Consider the following 19,347-nt stretch of genomic DNA (forward strand, 5'->3'; position numbering starts at 1 on the left):
TGCTTCTTGGCCATGTGTATGTCTTCTTTGGTGAAATTTCTGTTCATGTCTTTCGCCCATTTCATGATTGGATTGTTTGTTTCCTGAGTGTTGAGTTTCATAAGTTTTTTATAGACCTTGGATACTAGTCCTTCATCTGATAGGTCATTTGCAAATATCTTCTCCCATTCTGTAGGTTGTCTTTTAGTTTTGTTGACTGTTTCTTTTGCTGTGCAGAAGCTTTTTATCTTGATGAAGTACCAATAGTTCATTTTTGCTTTTCTTTCCCTTGCCTTCATAGATGTATCCTTCAAGAAGTTGCTGTGGCCAAGTTCAAAAAGGATGTTACATGTGTTCTCCTCTAGGATTTTGATAGATTCTTGTTTCACATTTAGATCTTTCATCCATTTTGAGTTTATCTTTGTGTATGGTGTAATAGAATGGTCTGGTTTTATACTTCTCCACGAGGCTGCCCAATTTTCCCAGCACCATTTATTGAAGAGACTGTCCTTTTTACAATGGATGGTCTTTCCTGCCTTGTCGAATATTAGTTGACCATAGAGTTGAGGGCCCATTCCTGGGTTCTCTATTCTGTCCCATTGACCCATGTGTCTGTTTTTGTGCCAGTACCACACTGTCTTGATGACCACAGCTTTGTAGTACAAGCTGAAATCTGGCATTGTGATGCCCCCAGCTCTGGTTTTCTTTTTCAATATTCCCCAGCCTATTCGGGGTCTTTTCTGAATCCACACAAATCTTAAGATGATTTGTTACCAACTCTGTGAAGAAAGTCCATGGTATTTTGATAGGGATTGCATTGAATGTGTAAATTGCCCTGGGTAACATTGACATTTTCACAATATTAATTCTGCCAATCCATGAGCATGGAATATTTTTCCATCTCTTTGTGTCTTCCTCCATTTCTGTCAGAAGGGTTCTATAGTTTTTAGGGTATAGATCCTTTACCACTTTGGTTAGGTTTATTCCTAGGTATCTTATGTGCAATTGTAAATGGGATTGACTCCTTAATTTCTCTTTCTTCAGTCTCATTATTAGTGTATAGAAATGCCACTGATTTCTGGGCATTGATTTTGTATCCTGCCACACTGCCAAATTGCTGTGTGAGTTCTAGCAATCTTGGGGTGGAGGCTTTAGGGTTTTCTATGTACAGTATCATGTCATCTGCGAAGAGGGAGAGTTTGACTTCTTCTTGGCCAATTTGAATGCCTTTTTTTTTTCTTTTTGTTTGGTTGCTGAGGCTACTACTTCTAATACTTTATTGAATAGCGGTGATGAGAGTAGACATCCTGTGGTGTTCCTGATCTTATGGGAAAGGCTCCCAGTGTTTGTCATTGATGATGATATTTGCTGTGGGCTTTCATAGATTGCTTTTAAGATGCTGAGGAATGTTCTCTCTATCCTTACACTCTGAGTTTTGATCAAGAATGGATGCTGTATTTTGTCAAATGCTTTCTCTATGGAGAGGATCATATGGTTCTTTTTTTTTTCTTGTTGATATGATCTATCACTTGATTTTTTTTTAACACATATTGAACCAGCCTTGCATCATGAGGATAAATCCCACTTGGTCATAGTGAGTAATCCTCTTAATGCACTGTTGGGTCCTATTGGCTAGTATGTTGTTGAGAAATTTTGCCTCTGTGTTCATCAGGGATGTTGGTCTATAATTCTCCTTTTTGGTGTAGTCTTTGTCTGATTTTGGAACTAAGGTGTTGCTGTCCTCATAAAACGAGTTTGGAAGTATTCTGTTCCTTTATATCCTTTGGAACAGCTCTAGCAGAATAGGTATTATTTCTTCTTTAAACGTTTGATAGAATTATCCTGGGAGGCCATCTGGCCCTGGACTTTTGTGTCTTGGGAGTTTTTTGATGACTGCTTCAATTTCCTCCCTGGTTAATGGCCTGTTCAGGTTTTCTATTCCTTCCTGTTCCAGTTTTGGTAATTTGTGGTTTTCCAGAAATGTGTCCATTTCTTCTAGAATGCCTGATTTATTGGCATATAACTTCTCATAATATGCTTTTAAAATCATTTCTATTTCCTTGGTATTGGTTGTGATCTCTCCTCTTTCATACATGATTTTATTAATTTGAGTCTTTTCTTTCTTTTTAATAAGGCTGGCTAATGGTTTATCTATCTTATTAACTCTTTGAAAGAGCCAACTCCTGGTTTTGTTCATCTGTTGTTCTTCTGGTCTCTATTTCATTGAGTTCTGCTCGAATCTTTATTAAGTCGTTTTTACTGCTTGGTGTAGGTTTTATTTGCTGTTCTTTCTCCAGTTCCTGTTTTTGTGGATTATTTCTTTGGGCTTCCTCTTTCTTTTACAGGATGCTCCTTAATATTTCTTGCAGAGTAGGTTTAGTGCTTTCATATTCTTTCAGTTTCTGCCTCTCTTGGAAGCTCTTTATCTCTCCTTCTATTCTGATTGAGAGCCCTGCTGGATAAAGTATTCTTGGTTGCATGTTCTTCTCATTTAGTACCCTGAATATATCCTGCCAGCCCTTTCTGGCCTGCCAGGTCTCTGTGGAGAGGTCTGCTGTTAATCTAATATTTCTCCCCATATAAATTAAGAATTTCTTGTCTCTCACTGCTTTAATGATTTTCTCTTTATCTTTGGAATTTGCAAGTTTCACTCCTAAATGTCTAGGTGTTGAAAGGTTTTTATTGATTTTGGGGAGACCTCTCTATCTCCTGGATCTGAATGCCTGTTTCCCTCCCCAAATTAGGGAAGTTCTCAGTTATGATTTGTTCAAATATGCTTTCTGGCTCTCTGTCCCTCTTGGCACTCTCTGGAACCCCAATTATACATAGATTCTTCCTTCTGAGGCAATCATTTATTTTCCTTAACCTTTCCTCATGGTCTTTTAATTCTGTTTCTCTTTTTTCCTCAGCTTCCTTCCTTGCTATCAATTTTTCTTCTATATCGCTCACTCTTTCTTCCTCCTCACTAACCCTTGTCGTTAGGACCTCCAGTTTGGATTGCATCTAATTTAATTTATTTTTAATTTCGGCCTGATTTGATCTAAATTCTGCAGTCATGAATTCTCTAGAATCCTTTATGTTTTTTTCCAGAGCCACCAGTAGCTTTATAATTGTACTTCTGAATTGGCTTTCTGACATCAAATTGTAATCCAAATTTTGTAACTCTGTGGCAGAGAGTACTGTTTCTGATTCTTTCTTTTGTTGTGAGTTCTTCCTTCTAATCATTTTGCTCAGTGCAAAGTGGCTGTACGAGTGGGCTGAGTCAAGAATAACAATTATAACTTAAGTAAATTCCACCCTAGATGATTCCAAAGAGGTCAGAGACCAGAAATTGCAAACAAAGATCAGAATGAAATAAAACAAAAGGACCAATAAAGTCAAAAATAAATTTTAAACAAATTAGTAAAAAATAAAAGGCCAGGAATCCCAAAGAGGAAGAAAAAAAAAGCGAAAAAAAAAAAAGTAAAGAGGAAAAAAGAAAGAGAAGAAAAAAGGAGGGGTTTGGGAGATGGTAGTGGTGACGAAGTTATAGTGGAGGGAGAATGTAGTCTACCTGCGGCTTCTAGAGGGTGATCCTCTTGTGGCTGAGTATATTAAGTTCTGTATGTTAGAAGATGCTCAGACCCAAATTTATATAAACTAGCAATACTGTAGAGAGCCCCAACATTTACCATCAAAATTTAAATGAGATAAAAGAGGGCAGAAGAGTGGGAATGAAGAGAGAATATAATCTCATTGAATGAACCAACATGGTATACCACTTGGTTCTGGGTGCATGCTGGTCATGTTTAGAAGGTATTAACTTCCACCATTATAGGATAAAATTAGGCAGAGAAAACAAAAAACAAAACAAAACAAAAATATCTTGTATATCACCCAAAATTAAGTTGAGTATGTTGAAGGGAATCTAGAAGTGGAAAATATGTGTAAGACCTGTAATTGTAGAAATATGAAAGTCAAAAAGGAAGAAATGTAAAAGTGAAGAGGTGTTAAAATATTGTAGTTAAGGTGGGAAAAGAGAAAAAAAATTGGAAATTTATAATCTGATGTAAAAAGGAGTTGTAATGGAAAAAGGAGAAAAACAAAAAGGAGGGGTACCCTCTGGTCCTATACTGTAAATCCCTCACCTTCCCCTGGAGCTGTCTAGCACTGCTTGGCCAAGAACTTGCTCTTCCCCTGTCCTTCCACCTGATTTTCTGGGGGAGAGGCCTGCTGTGCTGATTCTCAGGTGTTTGCAGGGCTCAATTGGAGCCGTTTGTCCTGTGAGGCCCCTGTTCCCAGGGGGCCCCCCCGCTCTGTCTCGAGCACAGGGTGATGCAAGGAGGAACAACAACAGAGGCGGAGGCCAGCTCTCCAGCTCTGGAGTCAGCTCCCACAGTAACTACCACAGTCTCCCAGTCCACTGGCCTGGATGCTGCGGGGGTGGGGGCTGCTGATTTGCACAGCTTGGGGGAACCCGGGGGCAGGAGAGTCCCTGGTGTCCTGTGCCCTTCCCGCCTCTGCCTGTACTGGGGGGGAGTGTAGGATCCTGGGCTATTTTCCCCAGTGCCCTGGGATCTGGGACCTGTGCTGTTTGAATCGTGCTCCTGGGGCTGCTCAGCCCCCTCCGCCCAGAGCTGCCACCTGAGCTTCTCTCAAGGCCCTGTCGGGTGCGTGCTCCAGCCCTTTACCGCGCTTGGCTGCCATGTGTGGCGTGCTCCCCCTCCCCGGGGTGCACTTCCTCTGTTAGCGACCCCGGGAACCTGGAGGCTTCACTGCCCCTCCTGTGATCCTGCCTGATTTCCCTGCCAAGCACTTTTCTGCTCGGGAAGAATCCGGTACAGATTTTTAAAGTTCCTGTTTCTCAGGGGCTGGGCTTTCCCGTCCCGGAGGCTTTAGCTGCGGGTCTTAGCCTATGGCTCCTCGCGGGGACCCTCCCTCTCTTGATTCCTTTTTTATTTTATTTTTTTCTGCCTTCCTACCTTGTTAGAAGGAAAAACCTTCTCTCTCTAGCATTCCAGCTTTTCTCTCTTTAAATCCAAGGTTGAATTCGTAGATGTTCAGGATGATTTTAAAGTTATCTATGTAAGTTGGTGGGGCAGGAGAGTTTAGGACCTTACTCCTCTACCATCTTGCCCCGCCCCCTTCTAGTTTTTGTTTGTTTGTTTCTTTTTTTTTTTTTTTCTTGAGGAATAGCAGTGATGCAAAAGTGGAAGTAGAGCTCTAAAGAGAAACTGCCCTGGTGAAGGTATATTCTTACTCATTGTTGTAGCTTTATTTTTATCCCAAGCTAGACTTTTCATATTTCTGCAACATCATTTTTCATCTTGCTCACCAACCGATTATCTTTTATAGATGTCAGAATGCAACAGATTTGTTATATGCAAAATACTCATTGTTGAGAATTATAGGCCACTTAAAAGATTGGCAAGGACAAATTAGAACTGAAAATAGTCTCTCAACAGTCATGTGAAATCACAGCAGTAATTTAGTAAGTTCTCAGGAATATTTTCCTTTTGTGGTTGGAAGGGGAGTGTATGTTTTGAGATTATTTGCAGTAGAAACACTGGGTGTAAAAAATTACACCTATATTTATTGTCCAACCACATTTGTTAGGTAAGGCATTTTTCTTCTTCCCAGATGGACCTCACCTTTTGTCAACACGTTATCTCCTTTGCTATCCTTTGTTCAAAGTAGTTCAATTCAGTCCTTCCTCGTAGGATTTTGCTACTTTTGTACTCCTAGCTAGAGAAGTCAAAGTTCCATTTTTAGAAACCTGAATAGTGGCACCTTGGTGGCTCAGTGATTGAGCATCTGCCTTTGGCTCAGGATCCTGGGATTGAGTCCCACATCTAGCTCCTTCCAGGGAGCCTGCTTCTCCCCCTGCCTATATCTCTAACTCTCTGTGTCTCTCATGAATAAATAAAATCTCAAAAAAAATTTAAAAAATAAAAACCTGAGTGCACATAACTTTCATTCTGACAAGCCATCTTTTCAAGAAAGACCTTATCAATGCTCACAAATTTTAGAAGGAAAAGAAAAAAAAATCTAAGATGACTTTTAATGTTACTTTTTTTTAACTTAGGTTTTGAGGAGAGCAAATAGAGCAACAATCTGAAGAATGTAGGTTTACCAATAAACACTTCTGTTCCTCCATCTGCTCCTCCACCAAACAGATAATAGTTACAGTGGAATGACATAACAGGGAGGGGCAGAAGTAGGTATTCTCCAATGGGGATAAGGTGAGAGTAGGGATGGTGGTATGGGAACAGATGGTAGCTGGGAAGAGAGGCACTTTGTGGGACTTGGCATGGTTACAGAGAGATAACTGTGCTAACAAGCTGAGCCAGTTCTGAATGTTTCAAAACTCTTTGTGGCTTGTGGCCTCAAACCTTACTCATTTGCTATCATCATAGAGCTTTACCCATTGCAAACAGTTCCTATAAAATTGTTTTTTTTGTTATTGTTAAATGCTGTTTAAAATATATTCATGTTTGTAACTAATCTGATATATAGAAAAAAGGTGTTCACTGTCCTTGATTTTCAGGTGAATAATAATTAACAGGTATGTATGTTTATATATATTTGCCACATAGTCCATTTATATAGCCAGCAAATACTGTAAAAAAGAAAAAAACATTTCAATAGATTTTTGTTGTTGCTGCTGTTGTCTTTTATATTTGGTTATAGAACTCATATGAGTGTTTGCTTGTCTCATCTTTAGTTGAAATTCTGGTTTCCACAAAAAAAAGGGGGGGGATTACCTAATTATTTTGATATAAAGTCTTAGTTTTCTGTAAAAATGCATCCATTGCAAATGTTACTGCCATTTCTAATACCTAAAGTGCTCTTAGAGGATATGGATTTGAAGTTTTAGGTCAAAACACATGTAATTGCTGATACACAACCATTTTGACCTATAAAATTACAATTAGGTATCATTTGACCTAATCAATATCTATCTACCTATTATTTCTTATGTTGAACTTGGGTCAAATAAATAATAAATTCATCTTGCAGCTAAACAAAGATGAAATACAACTTTCCAAACCTTCATAGAATCTAGTTCAATTAAAAATACTGTCTGCACAGATGTTGAGATTTGTCTGTATAGCAGTGCTCTAAGAGTGTTGGTTGATATAGAATTTATTAGCCAAGTCTTTTCCTAATATATCTCCTCAAAGATTACTCTGCTATACACAAAAATACTTGATTCAACAGAAAGGCAGTTAAGTAATATGCTTTTGTTTAAAAATAAAGTAATTAATTCTTCTGGTAGTCACTGGAATTTCTTGCTCAAAGTTTTGTCCAAAGTTACAGTATTAACCTTCTCCCACAATTAAAATGATTTTGCTCCCCTCACATTTCTTTTTATTTCTGAGAAGGTGCTTATTAAATGAGCGGACACTATAAAGTGCACAAATGATTGACATTAAATGTCTTTCTCTTTATTCTAAAGAGCTACAATGAAAATTGAATTGGGCTTTGTACCAAAGAAATTTATATTTAGATAAAGATATTCCAACAGTATCAAAGTACTATATACATTTATTTTACAAAGTTTGTAGTATTGCATTGAATCAATTATCATTTTAGAGAAACGTCTCATCCACATGCAGGTTTATTCCTTCATTTTATTGTTTATTTTGGTATTTGAAGAATAAAACGAAAGTGTAGTTCATTGAATAAATGAAAATATGTTCTTGAATGACAAAATACTCCCAACCAAAGTGGATTAACCCATATATAGTAGTTAAAGTCAATTTTTAATTGTAAGAATACATATTGAAATTGCATCACCTCTCGAGTTTCTCCTAAATTCATTTTAACACGCATGATATTATAATTTTTAAAGGAAGATCTAAAGGTCATATAATATCAGTCTTAATTCACTTATGAGCTTATAATAAAGAATAAAGCATAGTGCTAGTATAATGTGACTGCTGAATTCTTGAGAGAGAATTGCCTGGAGGTTATACTTTATTTTGTGGCTTTTATTTTGTTAAAGTGCAAAAGGATCTTAGTTTTGCTCTTGCCCTTGAGTTTTCCTCAGTTCTGAGTCTAAAGTGAATTTTTCATCTTTTATAATGTCTACTATTTTTAATAGTTTTATTAGTATACATATGGTTCATTTTTTTACTATAAATTCTAGACAGTTTATCTTGGTGTCTACTTAATGATTATAGAATCATTTCCAATTTTCCTTCCTTAAATTTCAGCACACTAATATTTTTCTTATGTTCTCAAATGTGAGTGATTCAAATAAACTTCTATGATCTTATGTTTTCTGGGAATATTTTAGCATCCATCAACTTTTGGATAAAAAAATGATAGATTTTTCTCTACTATTAGAGTCACCATGGTTTGATTATTTTAAGTTCAAACATTGTTAATTTTGCATTTATTTTCTGATATGTTTTCATTTATTTGGCCTACCATTCCCACAAACATTAATTAAAATAGGTCATTAGAAGTACCATTCTTGATATCTTGCATATTGTCTCTCTACTTTTTACTGTTTAGTATATAACTGATATTTAATGAATTTTCCCTAAGATGTAATAAAACCCATATTTGTACTGAATTAAATTAGTAGTGTCGCAGTATGTATGAATAACAGCTTTATGCTAACACTGAACTCCTTGTAGTTTAGTAGTTTGATCTGTAGGGTCAACTGTACATTTGAATTTCAGCCTTAGCAGTTTAGGAAGCAACAGTTATATATTTCTGAGGTTTGGGGAGGTTTTGTTTTGTGTTTTGTTTTTTGTTTCAAAAAACAGATGGTGGGTCCAGGTCAAAGTAAGGAAAATTATTGGCAACTATAACTATTATCCTCTTTAGTTTAAAATGAAATGAAAACCCTAAGGATTAAATTAGTCTCAAATATCAGATAGAATATCATGTATTCATAAAAAGCAACTATTTTCTAAACTGATTAGACTTTTAATAAATATAAAATATAATGATATTCAATTTATTTGGGATGTGGTGTTACCTCAATAGTTATTTGTCAGTTTCTGAAAATAGCAGTTTTCAACTTTTCAAGGTTTTCAATTAGACTGTAGTGACAAAGGTATCTTGGTAAACACCACAGACTTTAGTCAGTAAAATTATGATATGGTCTTTCTTTTAATATTGTAAGTTCACTTACTATCTAATTAATCTTTTTATGCTTTAATAAAATAAGGCAAAGATTGAGATTATTAGATACCCAGCTGTAATTTAGCACTGTCAAAATTAAGGAGGTCATTAGGAGCAAACTGGTTTCGTTTATGGACTGAGAACAATGAGGCCCGTCAATAAACCACTTTCTGCCTCTAATGATCCTACTTCCCTCTAATTGTGTGCAGATCTAACAACAAACTCATTTTATTCTTTTATTCTTGAGGGGAGGATTGTTAAATAGAAATGCTTTACATATGTGTCGCTTTTATTTCCTTGAATTTTGGTATGTGTTGATGAATGAAACAAATTATTTCTAGCTGAATTATTATTTGCCTTAATGTCTTTTGAGGGAAATATGCTGTGTTGTCTCCTATTATATTATTTGATAGAGGGATAGAGTTTCTAAGATTAGATGAGCTCCAACAACAGTGGCATCTTAATCCTTACATGAGTCATTAATTTTAGAAAATATTTTCCTTATAAAATTCCCAATTTAAATACTGGAATATTCTAGGAATTGAAAATGATCTCAGTAAGGGATTCATAAAGGATGCATCTCTTCGTGGAGTCTCTGTCATTTCTATCATCTTTATGGTAGAGATTCTCTTAGCCCACCTCCTCGTAACTAAGTTGTCTGAGAAATCAGTGCTTACACTTTACTAGATGTAAGGTGTTGACTGATGCCTGAAATATTCTGAGTGCTTGCAGCTAGTAAGGTATCCTCAAAGTATACCTTGGCACATCTGTTCTTAACATTTGAGATCTTGAGATCTTGGCTTACCATGAATATATAGTGATTATATTCCAAACCTCCTATAATATGCCACTTGTGCTTGGTGCAAATATGTCCTTCAATTGGAACCCCTGAGTGGCTCAGTAGTGGAGCGTCTGCCTTTGGCTCAGTTCATGATCCCGGGGTTCTGGGATCAAGTCTTGCATCAGGCTCCCCACAGGGATCATGCTTCTCCCTCTGCCTATGTCTCTGCCCCTCTCTCTGTGTCTCTCATGAACAAATAAAAAAAAAATTTTTAAAAATTATGTCCTTCAGTCAAATGTTATGTAAAACCAAGAAACTGTTTTTTTTTTAAAGATACACCATTTTTTTATGAAAACTTTGTTGGATGCTTTGGAAATGCTTGATAGTCAGCTTAAATGTGCTATCTAATCAGGTGTGGGCAAACAGACTTAAAAGATAGAAGCCAACTCTAAAATACTTTGAACTCACATTGCTTCATGAATATATTTAAGCTCTAGAAACTAGTCTAGAAACTGATTTAGATGTGGTGTATATGCAAGTGGACCTCTGCAGAGAAGCAATCAGAGTACTCTAACTCAAGGAGAATACTTTAGTTCTATATCAAAACGATTGACAAATGATGGGGTGCCTGGTGGCTCATTTGGTTAAGTATCTGCCTTTGGCTCAGGTCATGATCCCAGGGTCTTGGGATCAAGCCCAGCATCAGGCTCCCTGCTCAGTAGAGAGCCTGCTTCTCCCTCGCCTTATGCTGATCCCCCTGCTTGTGTTCTCTCTCTCTCCCTCCCCACCTCTCTGTCAAATAAACAAAATCTTAAAAAAATATATTGTCAAATGAATATTATTTACATTTTCAGTTAAAATATACATATTTAAGATACATATCATGTTTTATGAACACCTACTTTAACTGAACTCTGATTAATTGGCCTTTCCTGATTTTCTAATTATCTTCCCAGTCATGTCTAGTGTATTGAAAACTTTATTACTACTCACTCATATTCACTAGAAATGGCAACTTTATAGTCTATATTTTCTCTACTTCTGCAGTATAAAAATGGGCCATGTGTGTTTATACCTTGAAGATACTTTATTCCTTATAGGACAAACTCAACTCCCATAGTCTATTGTCATTTTACCCAGTTAAGGTTTTTTTTAAACAAACAAACAAACAAACCTGAAGATGTCTTTCTTGATTCTCTCTTGTGAATATCATGTTACTAGTAACATACAGACCATTTGCAGAGGAGAATCTCGTGGTGGCTTGAGCATAATTTTATTGGCAATCTCATATCTAGCATCAGAGATAAATAGGAAGAACTTTTAATGAGGACTGAGTATAATACATTTGGTGAGAAAAAGGTGATGGGTCTGCTCTAGAGGAACTTAACATTCTTATTAAGGAGATTTACAGATAAAAAAAAAAAAACACTTAAGAAACAATATGAAACCCAAATGCTTAGATTTTACCAGGCAGATTATACATTTTCTAAGAACTAAGCGAAGGAAGAGCTAAAATACATAATTATGGTCCAACCCCAGAATGTTTACATCTTTTAATAGTTGAAAAAAAGAATGGCTCAGGAAGACTTGGAAGCCTATAGGTATTATCAATTGAATGCTCTTGTCACTGTAAATTGGAGAATATTTAATAAAATGTAAGACTACAAAAATAAATGTTATGTTAGGAATTACATAATAAAAATATGCCCAGACTTTTTTTGAAGGATACAGAATGAACATATGATTAAAAGCATGCAATGTCAGTATTCAGGTGGTCAGTGAAGTCAAAAGATTTTAGCTTCTTAAAATTGAATTAGAACTCATTCCATCATCCATACCTTGGCATAGATATGTTGGCCAACAAAAATGGCAGTTTCCAGTGATTCAACCATTACATTTATATTGAAAATTCCCTCGAAGACATTAATCAGTAGAAATTTGTGCCCATGTGTGTGCGTTCATTCTAATAGTCACATTTAATGTATAAAGTATGCCATAACAATACAGAAAATAATTTAATACTAAAACTTATATGTCATTTATTCATTCACCATTCATTCATACAGTCAAGCATTAACAAAATACCTTGTCTATTCATGCCACTAAGAAAAATATGACTTAGAAAACTCACTGAAGCAATGTGGGTCAGCATGCTATATGAAGAACATAGAGGTGCTTCCCCATATTGTCTGCTTATTCCTTAGGACCTGATGTAGTTTTTTCTTAGCTAAAAATGGATAGTAACATTCATTTCGCCCACTACTTATTTATTCGTTTATTCATTTCACCCACTATTTTTTGTTCTTACTAAGTATGAGGTATTATGCTAGTCTCAGTGAGAAGTGTAAAAATTACCCCTTAACTTCAAGAAGATAACGTGAAATAATTACCCTGCTAAAATGATTGGAAAGGAATGAATCAGTTTGACTCTAAGAGAAAATTTTTGAAGACTTATTTCAAACAGACCTTAGTTTATTACAACTCTGGCAAAGTAAAAGTTACATGTGATAGTGAATACTAGAGCAAAGTAAGGAGATTCTTAGATCTTAGAGGAGGCAATAATCAGAAAGTCAAACCCATTTGTTACATTCAGGTTAGTGAATATAAGGCATACTTGAATAAAACTGTGCAAAATTGAGATCCCGTTTTTAAAAGTTCAAGTTATCCCTAGACAAATGCTTAAATCCTTAAATTATTTATAAGATCTTGCCCTTGCATTTATATTAGAAAATTCATGGAGCAAATCTTTGGGAGGAATATGATAGTTTTCTGCCTAATACTTAAACGTTTGACTACAAGTAATATGAGATCCTGAGTCCTAAAACGATTGGAGTCATATGCTAGATTCTGTTTTTAGGGTAGAAAATTTAAAAATACTGTTTTTGTGAGGAGAGAATTCATGTAGAAAATGAAGTCTGTTGATGTAAGACAAGCAAAAAAATAGTGTTTTCCAACTTTGCTCATTGCCCTAGTATTACTCATTAGTGTATGCTTACTTTTTTTTTCCCTAAGCTCATACCCTTAATTAGGCAGCAATATTCTGCTAATGGAGAAAAGAAAATAAGCAGTATACAATTATGTACATAAGACATAGTTTTTTCTACTTCTGAAAAGCAATAAAACTCCTTCCCCCCAAATGAATAAAATCTCAAAATTAGAATATCTGTACTTTGCTACTCATTAAAGTGTGACACTAGTAACAATTTGCAAAGAGAAAACTGTAGAAATGCAATAAAACAAGATTATCTTGGCAAAATTGAGATTTCTCTCCATATGTCATGCTAAAAATGTAGCTGATAGCTGGTCTTTGCGAGATCAATGAAAGATCTCTGCATGAAATGTGATTTGCATGTTTAAAGAATTGATTAAAATTGTAGCTTTTAACCTACACCACAGAGAGAAATAGCATAACATAGATTCAATTATTGTCTGTTTATGTGTAGTAGAGTCCACATGTTCACCAAAAGAATGCTAATACAATTTTAATTCCCAGAGACAGTAAAGCTGGTCTATAAAGTTTACAAAAACTATTTCATTTTACATCCACCATGAAGATTTGAATAGTGGAATAGAATTATAATATTTGGAATAGAATTATAGTCTCCTATTAATTCATATTACTGTAATGCATTCTTAAAGACCTCCTGGTTTGTGTTCAGCATATTAGTCATATTCATTAGTTTCCAATTACATTCTGTAACCTAGAGTAGTTTGGTGGGCTTGAAATGTAATTGAAGGATTTAATTTTAATTTTTAATATCAGGGTGTAATATAGTGACATCAGTGTTTACAGACACTCCTCCATGATCCCAGGGGCATTTGGGACTCACTGAAAGCATGAGGACCAGTTGTAGTAGTTTAGGTGATGTGACCTTCAGAAGAGTGGCAGATGCTGTGAAGAAGGCAAAGATAATGCTAAAAGGCATTTTGAGCAATAACTATTGATAAGAATTGGTGACTGGCTGGATGTTGTTAATAAAAAGGATAAAGAGTAAAAACTAACTATGGTTTTAAGCAATGGCAGCTGAAAAAATGGTGGTACCATTGGGGAAAACAGGATAATAAGAAATAGATTTTGGTTTCTAGGGGAAGAGTGGTTGCTGAGGTTTGGATATGTTGTGTATAAGGACATGGAGCACCCAATTGGATGTGTTTAATTGATATGGGAAAAGAGAAGACAGTTCCTCAAATAAGTGGACAGGGCTTAGATATAGAGATTTGGGGATCCTCAGCTTATATAAAATAAAGCTTTTCTATAAAATAATGTATTAAGATAAAAAGTTTATAGAGAAAAGATCAGAGGGTTTTGAGAATGTCCCTATCTTGATGGTAAGAAGAAGCATAGAAGGCAGCAAATGAAAGTTTGGTTATATTGATCTTACAATGAAAGAGGTTTGTATTTGGAGTTGAAGCAGCATTAAAGTATTGACCTCAGATAATTTTCCATATGTTAGGTAGTCATTGCTTTTCATATAAAGGCTAGGAAATCTTCACAGATACAATAAAGGTACCTAGAAATGTTCCATCAAAAAATTGCTAGAACTGATACACGAATTTAATAAAGTCACAAGATACAAAATCAATATGAAATCCGTTGCATTTCTATATAACAATAATGAAGCAGCAGAAAAAGAAATCAAGGAATTGACCTCATTTACATTTGTACCAAAAACAATAAGATGCCTAGGAAAAAACCTAACCAAAGACGTAAAAGATCTATACTCTGAAAACTATAAATCACTGATGAAAGAAATTGATAATGACACAAGAAATGGAAAGACATTCCATGCTCATGGATTAGAAGAACAAATATTGTTAAAATATCTATACTACCTAAAGCAATTGGCACATTTAATGCAATCCCTATCAGAATTTTTCACAGAATTAGAACAAACAATCCTAAAATTTGTATAGAACCACAAAAGACCCCAATAACCACATCAGGCTTGAAAAAGAAAAGCAAAGCTGAAGGCATCACAATTCCAGACTTTAAGTTATATTACAAAGCTGTAGTGATCAAGACAGTATACTAGTGGAACAAAAACAGTCACCTAGATCCGTGAAACAAAATAGAAATCTCATAAATGAACCCACGACCAGATGGTGAATTGATCTTCAACAAAGCAGGAAAGAATATCCAATGGAAAAAAGACAGTCTCATGAACAAATGGTTTTGGAAAAAGTGAAAAGGCATGTGCAAAAGAATGAAACTGGACCACTTTCTTACACCATATACAAAATACAATTAAAATGGATTAAAGGCATAAATGTGAGAAAGGAAACCATTAAAGTCCTCGAGGAGAACACAGGCATTGATATGGGCCATAGCAACTTCTTTCTAGGTATGTCTCCTGGGGCAAGAGAAACAAAAGCAAAAATGAACTATAGGGACTTCATCAAGATAAAACAACAAAACAAAACAAAACAAAAAACAAAAAAACAAAAAAACCTTCTGCACAACCAAGGAAACAATGAACAAAACTAAAAGGCAACCTTTGGAATTGAAGAAGATATTGGCAAGTGACATATCTGATAAAGGCTTAATGTACAAAATATATATAAGGAATTGATTCAACTCAATACCCACAAAATCAATAATCCAGTTACAAAATGAGCAGAAGACATGAATAGACATTTTTCAAAGAAGACATGCAGATAGCTAACAGACATATGAAAAGATGTTCAGTATCACTCATCATCCGGGAAATATAAATCAAAACCATGATGAGATACCACTTGACAACGGTCAGAATAGCTAAAATTAGCAACAGAGGACACAACAGGTGTTGATGAGGATGTAAAGAATGGTGAACACTCTTACATTGTTGGTGGGAATGCAATCTGGTGCAGCCACTCTGGAAAACTTTCTGGAGGTTCTTCAAAAAGTTAAAAATAGGGCTGTCCTATGACCCAGCAATTGCACTACTAGGTATTTACCCAAAGGTCACAAAAATACTAAGGAGCACGTGCACCCCAATGTTTATAGCAACATTATCAACAATAGCCAAACTATGGAAAGAGCCCAAATGTCCTTCAACTGATGGGTGGATAAAGAAGTAATGGTACATATATACAAGAGAATATTCCTCAGCCATAAATAAGAATGAGATCTTACAATTTGCCATGATGTGGATGGAGCTAGACTGTGTTAGCTAAGCAAAATAAGTCAATCATAGAAAGACAAGTACCATATGATTTCACTCATATATATAATTTAAGAAATGAAAAATGAACATAGGGAAGAAAAGGGAGAGGCAAACCATAAAACAGACTCTTAATTATAGAGGACAAACTCAGGGTTACTGGAGGGGAGGGAGACAGAGGGATAGGTTAAATGGGTGATGGAGATTAAGGAAGGCAGTTGTTTTGATGAGCACTTGGTGTTGTATATAAGTGATGAATCACAAGATTCTATGCCTGATACTAATGTTACACTGTATGGCAACTAATTGGGAATTAAATGAAATGGGGGAAAAAAACAAGAAAATAAATGTTATATACTGTGGTCCTAAAATTAACCTAATTATTTTTTATGAATTGATAGAATTCTAATAAATAGAGTATCCCTGCTATAGAATAGAGCCATTCCTGGGATACCTGGGTGGCTCAGTGGTTGAGCTGAGTGTCTGCCTTCTACTCAGGGCGTGATCCCGGGTCCCAGGATCGAGTTCCACATTGGGCACCCCACGGGGGGCCTGTTTCTCCCTCTGCCTATGTCTCTGCTTCTGTCTCTCATGAATAAATAAATAAATAAATCTTTAAAAAAATAGAGTCATTCCTGATAAGTTTCCTATGAAAAAATATATCCCATGTACTGTACCTTGGTTTCTTTTTTTTTTTTTTAATTTTTTTTTTTTTTTTTTTTTATGATAGTCACAAAGAGAGAGGGGGGTAGGGCAGAGACACAGGCAGAGGGAGAAGCAGGCTCCATGCACCGGGAGCCCGACGTGGGACTCGATCCTGGGTTTCCAGGATCGCGCCCCGGGCCAAAGGCAGGCGCCAAACCGCTGCGCCACCCAGGGATCCCTGTACCTTGGTTTCTGAATATTACCTTTATACATAGAAATTTACGATTAAGAGTCAGGGAGCTGTTTTGTCCCTATCTGGCTGTCAAGTACAATTTCTCTATGGCAACATTTCAACTCAAATTTTTTTTTTTTTTTTAATGTTGCACTGTTTACAAAGAGTTTCACAACTCATTTGCATCTTTATTTCCACTCTATAAGATCAGCAAGGCAGCTGGTGTTGTTCTTGTTTTACAGGCAAGAAAACTGCCTTAAAAAGTTGTTTAGGGCAGCCTGGGTGGCTCAGCGGTTTAGCACTGCCTTCAGCCAAGGGCCTGATCCTGAAGACCCCAGATCGAGTCCCATATTGGGCTCTCTGCATGGAGCCTGCTTCTCCCTCTGCCTGTGTCTCTGCCTGCCTCCTGCCTCTCTCTGTGTGTCTCTCATGAATAAATAAATAAAATCTTAAAAAAAAAGAGCTGTTTAACTGTGTTGTCAAAAGTCATATGAAAAATAAGTGGGATCCAGGTCTTATGATTCCAAGAGCAAGTTTCTTTTTGTTATTATTGTGCTGTCCCAGATTTATTATACATTCCCTAAAGACTCCTGTAAGTAAAACTTTAAAGTTTCATCAAAGCATATCTTAAAGGCCCATGATAAATTTATTTTCTATTTTACTGAGTAAAAACCCATTTAGGTATTATCCCATACAGTAGGTCAGGGGTCTAAAGTGACTTTTGGACATATTTGAACACATTTTGAGGCATATTAATTATTTCAGGCTTTTTGAGTAAATTACTTTTAAACTGATTCTTATTGGTACTGTCCAGAGGCCCAGGCGAGTTAATTAGCTTATAAAACATATGTGGATTGCACTTAGGGAATACTTCACTAATTTCTTAACATCTGGATGTACTGTTTTATTTTTTTTTACTGTTATGTATTCATGTCTGAAAACTGCGGCCACTTAAAAATGCATACAATAACTAAACAGTATGTATATAATTAAGAATAACTCCCTACAGGGCACCTGGGTGGCTCAGTGGTTGAGCATCTGCCTTGAGCTCAGGTTGTGATCCTGGGGCCCTGGGATCAAGTCCTGCATCAGGCTCCCCACAGGGAGCCGCTTCTCCCTCTTCCCATGTCTCTGCAGAATTCTCTCTCATGAATAAATAAAAATAAAATCTTTAAAAATAAAAAGTAATAACTCACTATAGCTCTATGACACTTTATAAAAAATGTTTAAAGAAAGAAAAGAAAAAAGCTTCAAGTTGATAGCACCATGTTTAAAAATATTGCAGTGTGTCTATAAAACTTAGAAATTCAGTGTAATTTAAATAACTAAAAAACATTTTTACAGTAACTCTCCATTCTCATTTTGAAAGAATTACCAATTATTTTTATATTATCTGCTTTGAAAATATGGAAAACAAAATTATTCAAGATGTTTGTGTGAATGTCATTCTATGAACCAAAACAGTTTTTGTCAATCTACATTCCCCCAGAGAGATAATAAAATATCGTTCTGCAAAATCTGATTTTCACCTTTTGCTAATCATACCCTTTTCCTCAGACTTCTCCCTTCTAAACATAACTCCTCATCAAAACAAGAAGCACGGGCAGCCTGGGTGGTTCAGTGGTTTAGCACCGCCTTCAGCCAAGGGCCTGATCCTGGAGACCCCAGATCAGTCCCACATTGGGCTCCCTGCATGGAGCCTGCTTCTCCCTCTGCCTGTGTCTCTGCCTCTCTCTCTCTCTCTCTCTCCCTCTCCCTCTGTGTGTGTGTGTGTGTGTGTGTGTAGATGTCTCTCATGAATAAATAAATAAAATCTTAAAAAAAAAACAAGAAGCAAAATGAAACATCCTCAAGGAAAGAAAAATACAGAACTGAGAAATAAATGTTTACTTAGCAGAAAATAGGAGATAAATGTTGACTCCACCATTGAAGATGAGTCTCATTATACAATTTGGTTTCAAAGTTCCTTGGCTTTGATTCCATCTGTATGAATTTTTCTCCCCATTTCAGCTCTCTCATAAGCATACAAGTAATAGACTTTGTCATCACACAGAATATGGCTATCTCCAGGATCTCAAGCTTTGAAATGTACCTTTATATCCACAATCATCCTTACATAATCCTTGTCTCTCAAACCTCAATATAAGACTCATAATGAGTCTGTTGATCTCATTATGACTTTACCTATACTTTTCCTTATCCTTTCATTTTTCTTCCAACATAATTAGTTACCCTCTGGGTGTATTCATCATGTAACGTAATATGTACATTTCAAGCACACACTGTCTAGCACTGTAGAGTCCCCATACTTTCCCCCAAACCCCCCTCCTTTAGCCTTTGTCAGTCTCACCTTGCTATTTCTGTCACTCGATTTCAATCCCAAGTCCTGCAAAGATGACAAAATCACACAGCCCACCTAATGGGGTCTCCAATCCCATGATTTCTAA

General features: G+C 36.1%; 1 protein-coding gene across 7 annotated transcripts in view; it reads left to right on the top strand.

Annotated features, from left to right (window-relative positions):
* The window catches only part of DIAPH2 (diaphanous related formin 2), a 1,060,012-nt gene that overhangs the window by 644,869 nt on the left and 395,796 nt on the right, over positions 1-19,347 (top strand). Inside the window, exon 24 of one of the 7 annotated variants that reach the window (XM_049107611.1) lies at positions 17,143-17,348. The exons of the other annotated variants lie outside the window; for them this stretch is intronic. Within the exon in view, the coding sequence (XP_048963568.1) occupies positions 17,143-17,333 (191 nt within the window). The 3' untranslated portion in view covers positions 17,334-17,348. Of the gene's footprint in view, positions 1-17,142; positions 17,349-19,347 lie in introns of those variants that run through there. 7 annotated transcript variants of the gene reach the window in all.

The sequence above is a fragment of the Canis lupus genome, chromosome X, assembly GCF_003254725.2.
Source record: "Canis lupus dingo isolate Sandy chromosome X, ASM325472v2, whole genome shotgun sequence".
NCBI lineage: Eukaryota > Metazoa > Chordata > Mammalia > Carnivora > Canidae > Canis > Canis lupus.